This window comes from Hydra vulgaris, chromosome 01, assembly GCF_038396675.1.
Source record: "Hydra vulgaris chromosome 01, alternate assembly HydraT2T_AEP".
Lineage (NCBI taxonomy): Eukaryota > Metazoa > Cnidaria > Hydrozoa > Anthoathecata > Hydridae > Hydra > Hydra vulgaris.
The window spans coordinates 38,920,763-38,933,783 of record NC_088920.1 but is presented as its reverse complement, the minus strand read 5'-3'; the positions used below and the strand labels follow the sequence as shown (position 1 = coordinate 38,933,783).

At 27.8% G+C, this 13,021-nt stretch overlaps 1 protein-coding gene and 1 long non-coding RNA gene across 2 annotated transcripts; both read right to left on the bottom strand.

The window, feature by feature from the left end:
• Nucleotides 1–1,780: 1,780 nt before the first annotated feature.
• On the bottom strand, nt 1,781–2,758 carry LOC136075330 (uncharacterized). The gene is made up of 2 exons (XR_010635841.1): nt 2,631–2,758; nt 1,781–2,481 (listed from the first exon to the last, which is right to left on the bottom strand). It is a non-coding gene; the product is annotated as an uncharacterized LOC136075330 (long non-coding RNA).
• Nucleotides 2,759–5,367: 2,609 nt separating this feature from the next.
• Nucleotides 5,368–8,067, bottom strand: LOC136075329 (ARL14 effector protein-like). The gene is made up of 2 exons (XM_065788128.1): nt 7,707–8,067; nt 5,368–7,589 (listed from the first exon to the last, which is right to left on the bottom strand). The coding sequence occupies exons 1-2, from the start codon at nt 7,966–7,968 to the stop codon at nt 7,228–7,230; spliced, it is 624 nt and encodes a 207-aa protein (XP_065644200.1). The 5' UTR covers nt 7,969–8,067; the 3' UTR covers nt 5,368–7,227.
• Between the last annotated feature and the right edge of the window lie 4,954 nt (nt 8,068–13,021).

Below are 13,021 nucleotides of genomic sequence, written 5' to 3'. Positions count from 1 at the left end.
TTTAAATTTTAGTTGGAAATATCCGATAAAATGCTAGTTAATATTAACGATAAGTATTACTACCCACGGTGCTGTTTTTTATGTTACTTGTACAAGAATTGCGTTTTTATAGCTGTAGGACAAAATTTCAGTAACGGAGTTGACGGAATGAGAAAATGACTCATATATCTTACATGGTCTTACATTTCCGGTACCAAAGTATAGCTACAGAAAATGTAATTGTATTTTGTATTGGATATTATATGGAACACCAAAGCTGCCTTAAGTGCGTTCAGTTCATTATGTGATGTGCTCACTGAATTATTTGCTGTGCTTATTGCATTATACAGTGTGGTGACTACATTATATAATGTGCTCCTTATACAATATGGTGATCGCATTATACGCTGCGCTGACTACATTATGTGTTGCGCTAACTACATTATACGCTGCGCTAACTACATTATACAATGTGCTCACGACATTGTATGATGTGCTCACGACATTATACGATGTGCTAATGCATTATATGATGTACTTCTACATTATATAATGTGCGCACTACTTTATATGATGTGCTCACTACATTATATGATGTGCTCACTACATTATATGATGTGCTCACTACATTATATGATGTGCTAATGCATTATATAATGTGCGCCCTACATTATATATCTCAAAAAGTATAATTTTTCTAATATTACAAATGATGATCTTGATTTGTGAGTAGCTTTATTAAGAAATGAGTTTCCAAAATGTGGAGAAAGAATGTTTAACCAAATATTAAAAGGTCAAGGCATAAGTGTCCGAAGATCAGTATGACGAAAATCAATATTAAGAGTAGACAATTTTGGAAACCAAGAGCGAAAGAAAAACAGTCTTCATCGCAGAATCTACAATCTAAAATGGCCAAATCATCTATGGCACGTTGATACGAATCATAAATTAGTACGTTGATATTTTATAATAACAGGATTATAGATGGTTTTAGTCGTTTGCAAGTTGCCCTGGCGTGTTCAATCAACAACAACGCTGACACCGTATTTAATTGTTTTTTAAAAGGTGTTAATGAATTTGGCTTGCCGAGTAGAGTAAGATCAGACAAAGGTATGGAAAATGTACTTATTGCAGATTACATGATTGTAAATCGTGGAAAATATAGAGGAAGTATGTTAACGGGTAAGAGTACTCATAATCAAAGAATAGAAAGATTGTGGGGAGACGTTTTTTCTGGTGTATTAAGCTATTATTATGAGCTATTTTATTACATGGAAGATAGTTACATACTCGATCCTTCCAATGCAGAAGATTTGTTCGCATTACACTACGTTTTTCTTGAAAAAATTAATGATAAACTTGATATATGGAGACTCGCTTGGGCAAACCATCGTATGCAGACGATTGAGACATCACCCTTAAAACTTTGGGTGAACAGACAACTCAATAATCCAATGAGTCTTGAGCTTAACAATAACGAGTTTGAAAACTACGGCACGGAAGGAGTTTTTCATGAATATTTCAATTCTGATCAACGTCCGATATTTGAAGCACCCGATATAGGCCAAGCACTGTTATACTTGGAACTTGATAAAGTCCCTAAATCTTTATTTGACGTTGATTCTGGTATAACTATGTATATAAGAGCTAGAGATATAGTTAAACTATTTTATAATTAATTGTGTTAAACCTAATCAAATACTTTTTAATTTTATTGTGAATATTTTTACCAAAAGTGGAGAACTATTAACCCCACTTTTTGATAGCCGAACAATTTGAAAATTAACATAACAAAATTGAATTATTTTTCAAATTTAATTTCGCTAGAAAAACTACATAACAATTTTAATTTTTTCAAAACAATTTAAAGTTATAAAGCTCAACAAAGAAAAACATTAACACTTAAAACATTTTTGGTAAGAAGTTTACAACATGCCAAAAAAGGCATTATTGAATGCATAGTCATAAAGTCTAAATAGTTTTTCTTCTAAAGGTATCTTATTTTCGATGGAAGGCCTTGGTAGATTTAATAAACTGGAACATGTATTTGAAGTCGGAATCCAACCAGGTTCTGCTTCTGCCCCAGTCACAAATTGTAACATCCTTTCTAAAGTAACACCATTTCTTCTAACAGCTTTAAAAATTTTTTTAAATAAATGAAGTGTAATTTGCACAATGAATATATAACAATGAATTACATAATTAAGAAACTATTTAAAACTGATATTAAAAATGTATACTAATATACTTACCAGCATAAACTAATCGATATTAATATAATAACCAACATATACTAAAATACTCACAAGCAGCTTCTCGAAGGTACTTGTTAAACTTAGCATATATATTTTATATTGAAACACATAATCATTTGATCCTTTTTCTGCAAATGATGGCTTTAAAAGTGTTGACAATCGCTTGAATGTCAGTTTTTCTACATCACATGAATTAAAAAGCTGCAAGATGACTGGTAGAGAATGAGCAATCTAACAACTTAAACAACTACAATAAATGTATATATAAAAAAAAAATTTAAGTGCAATAAAAACAAATGGGATCTTATTATAAAATGTAAAACATCATAATATTAAACAGCTATGTTACTGATTGTTTTGCTATAGCAAAACAAATCAATGTAGCCTGTTTCTTACTTGGTATATTCCAAACTCTTTAAAGGCAGATTGCATTTCATTATAGGGTTTCAGCGCACTGGCATAAAAAATCTCATCTAATCTGACTTTGCAATTTTGGAAGTTTACCATTCTGCAATATAGAAAAACCTGTGATGAAAAAATAATACAAAAAAGTTATACAACATCTTTTTTTAACAATTCAAAATATATAAATATTATATATCTAAATAATTCAAACTATATAACTGTTATATAACTCATTCAAATGTCTATATGCATCCAATTAATTCTAAAGTTGTAGAAAAATATTTTTATGAATATATTATTTTTAGTTTTATAAAAAATTTAAATGCATGTTATACATGCATAGTTTATACATAAATTTTTACATAAACAAATAAACAATGCTAGAATAATTTAAGTCGTACCAAATACTAAACCAACTGCATAATAACCTTCAGGGAATGATTCGCGTATTCCATTTTCGAAATATTTTTCCCTAATCTTTCGTAAAATAATTTCAAAGAACTCTTTCCTGGGACCTCCAAAATCTTTAGCATCCTTATTTTATGAACAAAAACATTTTATGTTTAAAAAATTCTTCTTCTAGTTATTATATCAAAATCATCAAAAACAAATTTTATTATACAAATGAAATCATTTTTAATAATATAATTAATGTTATAAGAGTTACCTCATTATAAAATTGTACTTCCAGGGTAATCAATTTATTTTTAATATCCAGCAACTCTTCGAACGCAGTTGTCAATATATTTGAACGATCAACAAGAATAAAAGATGTCTCTCCATCTGGACAAACAGCAAGGTCTGTGATTTCAATTGTCTTTGAATGGAGAAAACAAATTTGTATGTGACTTTTTAACTCATTTAAGAGAAATTCCTTCCCACAAATTAAACACTTGTTCTTTAAAGTAACTATAAGTTCTTAATTTATTGATTTAGTTGACAAAGATTTTTGTATTGGTCTAATATACACTTTCCTTGGCCTCCGCCCATACTTAATTTAATTTCTTTTGCAGCAAGACTACAGTTTAATAATACTAAATCTCAAGAATTTGCTAAACAAGCCATTAACTCAATTCCACCAGATTCTTTAACTTGTGGAAAATTTTCAACAATTTTACTGTAAACAGCTTTTTCATTTATTTCAAGCTTAATTTTTCTATACCCAAGGCCTGCTTTTTGTAAAACTATTTTTTGGTCAGTAGTAGGAATTTTTGTAGCATACATATTTGCCATACACATATATTTAACAGTCCATGTTCTTCTTCTCTCTTCTTCTGCTTTGTGACTAGCATCTAAATATATTAGACATATTTTTTTAGGTTTCTACTACTAACTGTGTATAATGCTAAAATCAAAAATATAAAATGTAATCTCAAAATCATTTACACAAGTGTAAAATAAATATTTGACAATTAGATGTCAATTAAAAAACTAAGAATCTATAATAATTTGTCAAATACAATATTTGTCAAATACAATATTTGTAGCTTTTATATTAAATTCTAATAATAAAACTTTATAGTTGAAGTTTCTTCTTTTTTTTTTTTAAGAGATTATTCTTATTGTAGATTTTCGAAATTTAACATTAAAAAATATTAATTGCAAAATTTTCAAATATTAAAAGTAAATTTACCAAAAGAATTTGAAAAATGGACAATTTTATAAATCAAAAACAAGTCACATGTTACTTGTTTTTGATTATTCAAATTATTAACAATACATTAATGTTATTATTAACAATACATTAATGTTATTATTAACAATACATTAATGTTATTATTAACAATATTGTAAACAGTGTCTATTGCAATAGACACTGTCAGTGTTAGCCAATTTAAAAATTCAATGAATTTGTTAAATAATAACTTTTATTAAACTAATTTTTTGTTGTTGTTTATTTATAGTTAATTAAAGTAACTATATGTAACTAGTTACAAATTCTACATAGCTTTAACTTAATATTCTTAAAAATTACCTTTACTCCCTCTCATTCTTTCCTCCTTGAACAAACGATCTCTTTCAGATACCCTTACTTGAAATCTTCCGAGATTTAATGCTGGTGAAAAAGTGAAATTTTCATTTTGATTTACATCGTCTGTCAATGACAAGGTACATTTTCTTGCTTGTTGTTGCTGCTTGTTTCTACAAGAATCTCTAAGTCTGATTTTATCACCAAGTGTGATAACTCTACACTTGATAAGTCTAGCTCCTCATTAGACGCAGCTAAAACTGACAAAATATCAAATCTTTCTGTTTTAAATCCGTTAATAAAATTTTGTAAACCAATATTTGCTAAAACATCAACTATGGGTAATTCCGTGTCAAAACAACAACAAAATTTCAAAAAAATAACCCACTACCTCTAAATGACTTAATTTTTGCAACAAAGATACTTAACTAGGCTAAAAAGAATTCCATAAAGTTGTTTTAAACAAATCGGAATATTTTAGAAATTATGCTCGTTTAAAATTCAAAACTTTGTAACATTTTTACTTATCATGCTCCCCTAGCAACGTCCTTAGTAACAAGTAAATGTCAATACATACGTTGTTACCTTAACTATATTATTTCATAATTTGAAATTTTCCACATATTATTAGATGCTAAACCATAAAATTATACTAAGAAATAATAATTTTTTATATTTATTAATAAATCAAAAATAGTAAATTGGCATTTTAAATAAAATTTAAAAGTAAACAGGCTTACTATAAGAGGAATTACAGAAAAGGTTATGATCTATATATTTCCAAACTTCATATTCTTAAAGTATATATAAATACCTATAAAAAAAAACAAACTGAGTTGTTTTTCGACTTATTAATCTAAAAAATTTTTATTTTTGATTGAAAGAATATCGAGATTGTAAAACAAAACAAATGTAGGTAATATTTTTTAACAAATGCAAAAATATTGTTATATACATATAATAGACATACACAAACTGTCAATTCTAAGAAATAATTGATAAAAGGAAGCAAGCAAATGTTTTTTAAGATTCAAGGGCCATATTGGTGCATAAATTTAAATCCCACATCAACTTTGCACATCACTTTGCATCTCACAACTTTTAAACTTGTAAGTCAAGGTAGGTATAGTGTCATCACTGCAGTATTTCATCTTAACTTCATTTTGACATACAGGAATAAATTCATGTAAGTCTCTTGTTCCTGGTATTGTTTTTACATTTTTAAATCGTTCAGATTGTAATAATCTTGCTTCTATCAAACATTCACTTGAAATATAAATAAAGTTTATACCTTTGATGTTGTTAGTGCAAAATGTAAACATATCACAAGGTTGCTTTCCATGGCTGGTTGCAAAGAAAACCCATTTTGCATCTATTCCAAAGTCTGATTTATGCTGACATAGATTTAAAATATTTTTGCAGTTTTTATATTGAGATGAACAGCCATCAGAAAAGTAGATCACATGCTGGGTATCTTTTGCTTTAGATTATTGATAATTGATTTTTGTACCTCGTAAACCATTGCTACATCATAATTGTTATCATCTGATATAATGCAATATGAAGTGGAATGCAAAACTTGATTTCCTTTATAATACACAACTACTGGATGAAGTGTGCACGGAAGATTATTCCAATGAAAACCTTGTACTTTATCCTGCACAACAAAACTATAGTTTTCTGGAAAATCTCCTAGAATTATTGCACTATTTGATGGCAGTTCTTCTTTAAGATTTTTTAAATATTTAGATTGGCATTTAGAAATATATGAATGCGCTGTTAGTTTGACTAGTTTTTCCATCACCATATTTACATAATCTGGTATGCTTACAAGCTGTATAACTAAATCTGATCTATCAGTAAAAACCTGTTGGTTAAATTCGATAGTATCTTCTTCCTCAAACTGTCCTATTAGTTTGAATAGCTTTTCTTCTAATTTAGATGTATTTCTTGGACATTGTGTACATCAATGTAACATGCATTCTTTGTTTTGCATATCACAAACAATAAATTTATATAGTTCATGGTAATCAATTTCAATGGGTAGGAGAATTAACTTCATGCTTTGATGGTAGATACAAACGCACACAGAATTGGTTCCTGATGAGTTTGGTAAAACACACCATTTAGGCCTTAAAACACAAAAACCTAACTTCACATGTGGATATCGAATTTTAAATGAAACAAATAACTCTTTTAAGCTTGATAAAAGTAGTCGCTTTTGCATATGGACTTTCCAACTAACACTTACAAAATCCTTTTGACCAGGCATCTGGCGAGAGTTTTCATTATCTTCATAAAAAATTTTTACTAAAGTATTTATTTGATCAGGGAGCATTTTACCTCACTTAGTTTGTGGAACTGCAAGAACTCCTTCCTTCTTTGCTAAAGATCTAGATTTTATTATTAGATATTTTGAAACACCAAAATACTTACTAGCTGCTTCAATTGACCATTCTTGTGGGCACAAAGTCAATATTTGAATTTTGTCTCTAAATGAACAGCATTTTTCAAGTTTATCTTTTATCAAAACTAACATTTTTTCGAACTGAACAACTTTTTTTTTTAAATCAAGAATATATTCATTATCAAAAACTTCAACTTCTGTCAATGGAATTTTTAAAGAACTTGATAACATTTCTTTGAAAACTGTTGTAATAGTATTAATTTTTTTCTCCCAATACTCATACAATTCGCAAATGGCTTTCCATGAAGCTTGACTGGAGACACGCCAATTATACTGAGACAATCCGAAAGTTCTTGTCTGTTTTTATTTATATCAGCTTCTGGTTGAACGTTAAATACATTTTCTTTATTTATACTTTCATTTGTGTAATCATCAGAAATGTCAATGTTATCAGTATTAATTTCAGTGGAAGCTTTTAATTTGACTAAGCAATTTGTACAAATTTTTTGACCAGGTACAATATTGAACCTGTTGTTTAAAGCTATGGTTCTTAACGTGACTTTTCTGAGAGATGCTAAATTAAAAAATATAACTTAATAAAATAAAATGTGCCTAGTATTAACAAAAATAAAGACCTTAAAATTATGACAAAGTAACATTTATAAAAAACTTTATGACAAGCTTTACTAACCTTTGCACGGTCTTTTGTAAACTAACAGTGGATCACAGCATTTATTCTGAAACACAGGGAACTTCTCAAGATAGAACTTTTGATGATGAAAAGATAAGTCAATAATCAAAACAGGAGAAACACCAGACCTCAGCGCAACTAAATTTTGCTCATCTGGAGCTAAATCTTTAAAAAATTTTATTCCAATGTGGTTTGTAAACGTTAACTTGTGACAATTTGATTTTAAAATCAATCCAATGGAGCATTGTGATGTTCCAGCCATTATAAAAATATTTAATTTCAATATTTTGTTTTTCTAAAACCAACATTAAATAAATAATAATTTCTAACATGAGTATTATAATCAAAACTTTATTTTAAAATAAATAAGTATAATCATAGCTATTACACTTATTTATTTTCAAAATAAAAATGAATTTCTGGTTTCTTGTTTAATTAATTAAATGGAGCAAATGGTTCTAACATTTGAGTAATATATATAATAAAACTTATGTGAGAAATTATAATTTTTTTGTGAGAATTTGTTTTAGTTATAATCTCTATATGGAGATTATAACCAAAACGGTAAATAAAAATGCAAAAATAAAATTGCAAAAATAAAACAATATAAAAATAGATATGCGCATTAAAAAACATTGAAATAATTTTTGTCTCTTACAGGTATTTATATATAAACTATTATTGTAAAGATTTAAAATGAATAGATCAATACCTTTTCTGCAATTAATCTTAAACTAGACATGCTTACTGAAAAATTATTGTTAAAATCAATCAATCAATCAATATATTTTCACCTTAATAACTGAATATAAAAATACAAAAGTGAGGGACATTTATTAACAGTTACAAACTGATGATGTGTAAAGACCTACAATGGCATAAAAAACAATTATTGTAAAAATTAAAAATAATAATAATATCAACTAAAAACAATAATAACAAAATAATAATAATATAAAATAAAAACAATAATAACAAAATAATAATAAATAATGAATAATAATAATAACAATAAACAATAATAATAATAGATTTAATGAAGCAAATCATAATAGTAGCAGTAAATAAAATTAATTAGTAGTATTTAAGTAGTAATAGTGGTTGGTAGGAAATAATAATAAAATAAAATAATATCTAAGATATGATAAGGCATATTGTATTGTTAGTAAGAAGAAGTTTTTTTTTTTTAATTTTTTTTTTTTAATAATTTTTTATATATTTTTAATTTATACATTGAATTTAAATTTTTTGTATTTAAATTAAAAATAAAATGTAATATTTAATGTGATAATATATTAAAGTGAAATATATTATGATTAATATATTAAAGTGAAATTTAAATTTTTTATTTTTTAATTATATTATTTCAATATATTTTGATCATTTTTTGTTTGTTTGTTGTTGTTATATAGAAATCCATAAACACATACCTACAAATACACCCATACACACAAACATAAATAACATATCTACAACTACACCCCTAAACAATACCATACAAAAACACCCATAAACCCATACCTACAAATACATCCAAACACACAAACATAAATAACACCCATACACAAACATACATACAGTTATACATACATATACACACACATATACACACACTCATACAACACATATGTACCTATACACAGATACATATACACACATATACTCATACATATGTATGTATGCATATATATATATATATATATACACACATAGTTAATGTAAACAATCACATATATCATACACACATATACTCTACACAGATATACCTATACATACACATATACTGATATATTTATTTTGTAGTTTTATTTGGTATTTGCCTGATAAAATCCTTTACTTGTTTAATAAACATTTTTTTATTTACTTGTTTGGTAGGTTTTTTAATTTCAATAGGTAGGGAGTTCCAGGGATGAATTGAATGATTTTTTATTGATGTGATACCATACTTAAATGTCTGCTTTGATGAGATTGCTAAGTTGTTGTAAGATACAGATTTAAGATTGTGGTTGTGGATATTAGCTGTAAACTTGAAATAATTGTTGAAGAGCAATGGTATATTTTGGTGTATAACATCCCATGCAAAGGCACTGTTCAACAAGTAGATCATTTGATCTAATTTCATTATTTTTGAAAGACTATATAGTACATCTGAGTCAAAATTATTTGGCTGAAAGTGGATTATTCTCAAAGACTTATTTTGTAGATTTATAAGGTTCTTTTTATTTAAAGTATAATTCTGTCCCCATATCTGGCACCCATAGTTAAGGTGTGACCCAAAGATGGCATACCAGATATTTAATAAGGTTTCATAGTCTACAAAATGTCTTACTTTTGCTAGCATCCCATTTGCACGACTTAGTTTAATAGAGATCGACTTTAATTGATGATTAAACAAAAGGTTTTACACTTAGTATTACACCAAGGTACTTGATTTTATCAATACTATATAGTTTTTGGCCACTTATGCTGAAATTTAATTTTTTTTCAATTTTTTTGCCTTTAGATTTAAAGAGAGTAATTTCGGTCTTTTTTGTATTTAGTGAAATTTTGTTTGCACGTAACCACTGAACCAAACATGATAAGTCATAGTTTAGATGTTTATTTAATTTTCTCAGGGATTTTTCAACAATTAATAGGTTGGTATCATCAGCAAAATGATAGGTTCTGGAATATTTGATACATGTGTTGAGATGATTTATATATACAAGAAAGAAAAGAGGACCAAGGATTGAGCCCTGAGGAACACCTGTTGTTATTGGTTTAATAGTAGAAGATGTATTAGCAATATCCACGAATTGAACATGATTAAACAAGTACGATTTAAACCATTGGAGAGCAATTCCTCTGACACCATAATGACATAACTTTGATAGTAGGATTTCATGATCAACTGTGTCAAATGCCTTTTGTAGATCCACGAACACTCCTCCAGCAAACTGTTTTTGATCAAGAGCCTCTCTTATTGTTTCAGTAATATCAATTAGGGAATGGTTTGTACTATGATTATTGCAAAATTCATATTGCAGCCTATATAAGATATTTGATTGATGTAGAAATTTGAATAACCTAATATACATGGATTTTTCGATTAGTTTGCTAATGTTTGATAGCATTGATATAGGTCTATAATTACAGTGATCTTGTTTGGAGCCATTTTTAAAGATTGGTATTACTTTAGCAAGTTTAAAACCCGGTTTCATCTTAAAGTTTTTATTCAAATATAAGATCTTTAATATAACTTTAAGTAATGATTTTTGATTTCTTTCTTCAAAAGTTTCTTTACCAATTAAATTTTGTAAACGTATGGTTAACTTAAATGTGCATACTTTAACATTTAAGTGTTGCTATAGACGTTGCTAAGAGCGCGAAGAATAAAAAAATGTAAAAAATCTCAAACTTCAAAGCAAAGCCGTGGCTAGGCTCCCCCACACCCCTTAACTGTGGGGGGCCAGCATTTTTAGGGGCCTTTTTTGTTATTTGAAATTATTTTTTTTTTGTATTTTTTATAATAAGAATATTTGAATATATATATATATAGTTACTGTTACTATTAATAAAAAAACATGGCCTTTTAAACACGATATTACTAAAATTAAACAAGCGTGAAAAAAGCAATAATATTTTTCATGTAGAAAAAAAAAAAAAAAAATGTTTAACTCCCGAGGTCCGAATTTTATGAAAAACGCGAGCTTTATAAAAATCTGTCAAACCGTTAAAGAGTAGCATTAAGCAGCAGTCAATCGTGCGAAGAAATATATTTCTCTAATTCGCATATTTTATTAGGTGCGAATATGTTATTATTTGTATTTAGATTACTTATTTCGATGTTTATTTATTTATAAATTCTAAATCGTTTTTTATTTTTGGCGATTCATAATTTATCTTGGTAATAATTTATTTTATTACTATGCTATATGTTATTACTTTTGCTTTAATACTATGAAATAAAAAGTCTATTATTTGTTTCAATTAAATACGCATTGTTTTTAAAGAAACAAATGTATAGCATTGGAAAACTGTTACGCTTTGCATTAGTTTATTTTAAAGTTCAAATGGTTATAAGGCCATTATCATTGAACTGACTTTTTTGTTATTATTATTATTATTATTATTATTATTATTATTATTATGCTTTGTTAGTTTTTTATATATAAAAAAAACAAAACAATGAAGGTTTCCAAAAATTTATAATTATATTTCGATAGTATACCACGATATAATTATTGGTATGAAAAAAGTGAAAAGTGGTGCCACTAAGAGAAGAGAAAAAGCTGCAGCCAGGGAGGAAATTGCAAATCACCCCAAGCTAACACATTTTTTGAAACCATTAGTTCAGACTAGAAGTGTTTCGATACCAACAGAAACTACAAATAATTCTGATTGTCATTATTTGAATACTAGAGTAGAGTCAGATAGGTTGATATGCGAGTCTACGTCAAATGCCATAACAATTCCGCCTATTTTTCTCAGTGATGATCCTTCTGAGTGGCCAGATAATGTTTTTGACGCACAGAGGTGTGACATTGTTAAACGTGGTTTCAAAAAGATCGAAATTAATTTTCCATACAATTTAGAAAGAAGACGATTTTCACTGAACTATTATAACCGGAAGATGAAGAATGGAGAAATCTTTGAACGCACATGGCTCATATATTCTTTGAACAGCAATAAAGTGTTTTGTTTTTGTTGCAAACTTTTTGGGATAACTTCTTCACCATTCCAGCAAGGAATGAACACTTGGGAAGGCTAGTCAAAAAAACTTAAAGAACACGAAACATGCAGTGCACATTTCAAGTGCTTTGAACAATGGATGACTTTACGAAAAGGTTAACTGATATTTTCTTTAATTTATTGCTTTGTTACTTTTTTTTTCTTAATTAATTTCTTTTTCCTCAATTTTGGTAAAACAGGCATTGCAAATCAAGCTACCATAGACGAGAAACAACAAAAGTTGCTTCATAAAGAGCGGATATTTTGGAGGGCTGTGTTAGAAAGGATACTAGACATTACCTTATTTCTTTCTGCAAGAAATCTTGCATTCCGTAGTTCAGACACAGCCATTGGTTCAAAGAGCAATAGAAACTTTCTTGGGGTGTTTGAATTACTGGCTAAGTATGATACCGTTCTCAATGAGCTTATTGCAAAGAATTCAGGACAAAGAAACCAAGGAGCACTACTTGAGCAATGACACACAGAACGAGTTGATTAGACTTTTAGCCAGGGAGATTGAATCCAAAAACCTTTCTAAGGTAAAAAAGGCAAAATACTATTCTATTATTTAAGATTGTACGCCAGACGTTTTGCACAAAGAACAA

Excerpts from the sequence above, each read along its gene's own strand:
- LOC136075329 (XM_065788128.1), bottom strand. The coding sequence starts at position 7,968 with ATGGCTGGAACATCACAATGCTCCATTGGATTGATTTTAAAATCAAAT. Across the intron at positions 7,590-7,706 it reads TTACAAAAGACCGTGCAAAG|CATCTCTCAGAAAAGTCACG; the intron begins GTTAGTAAAGCT and ends TTTTTAATTTAG.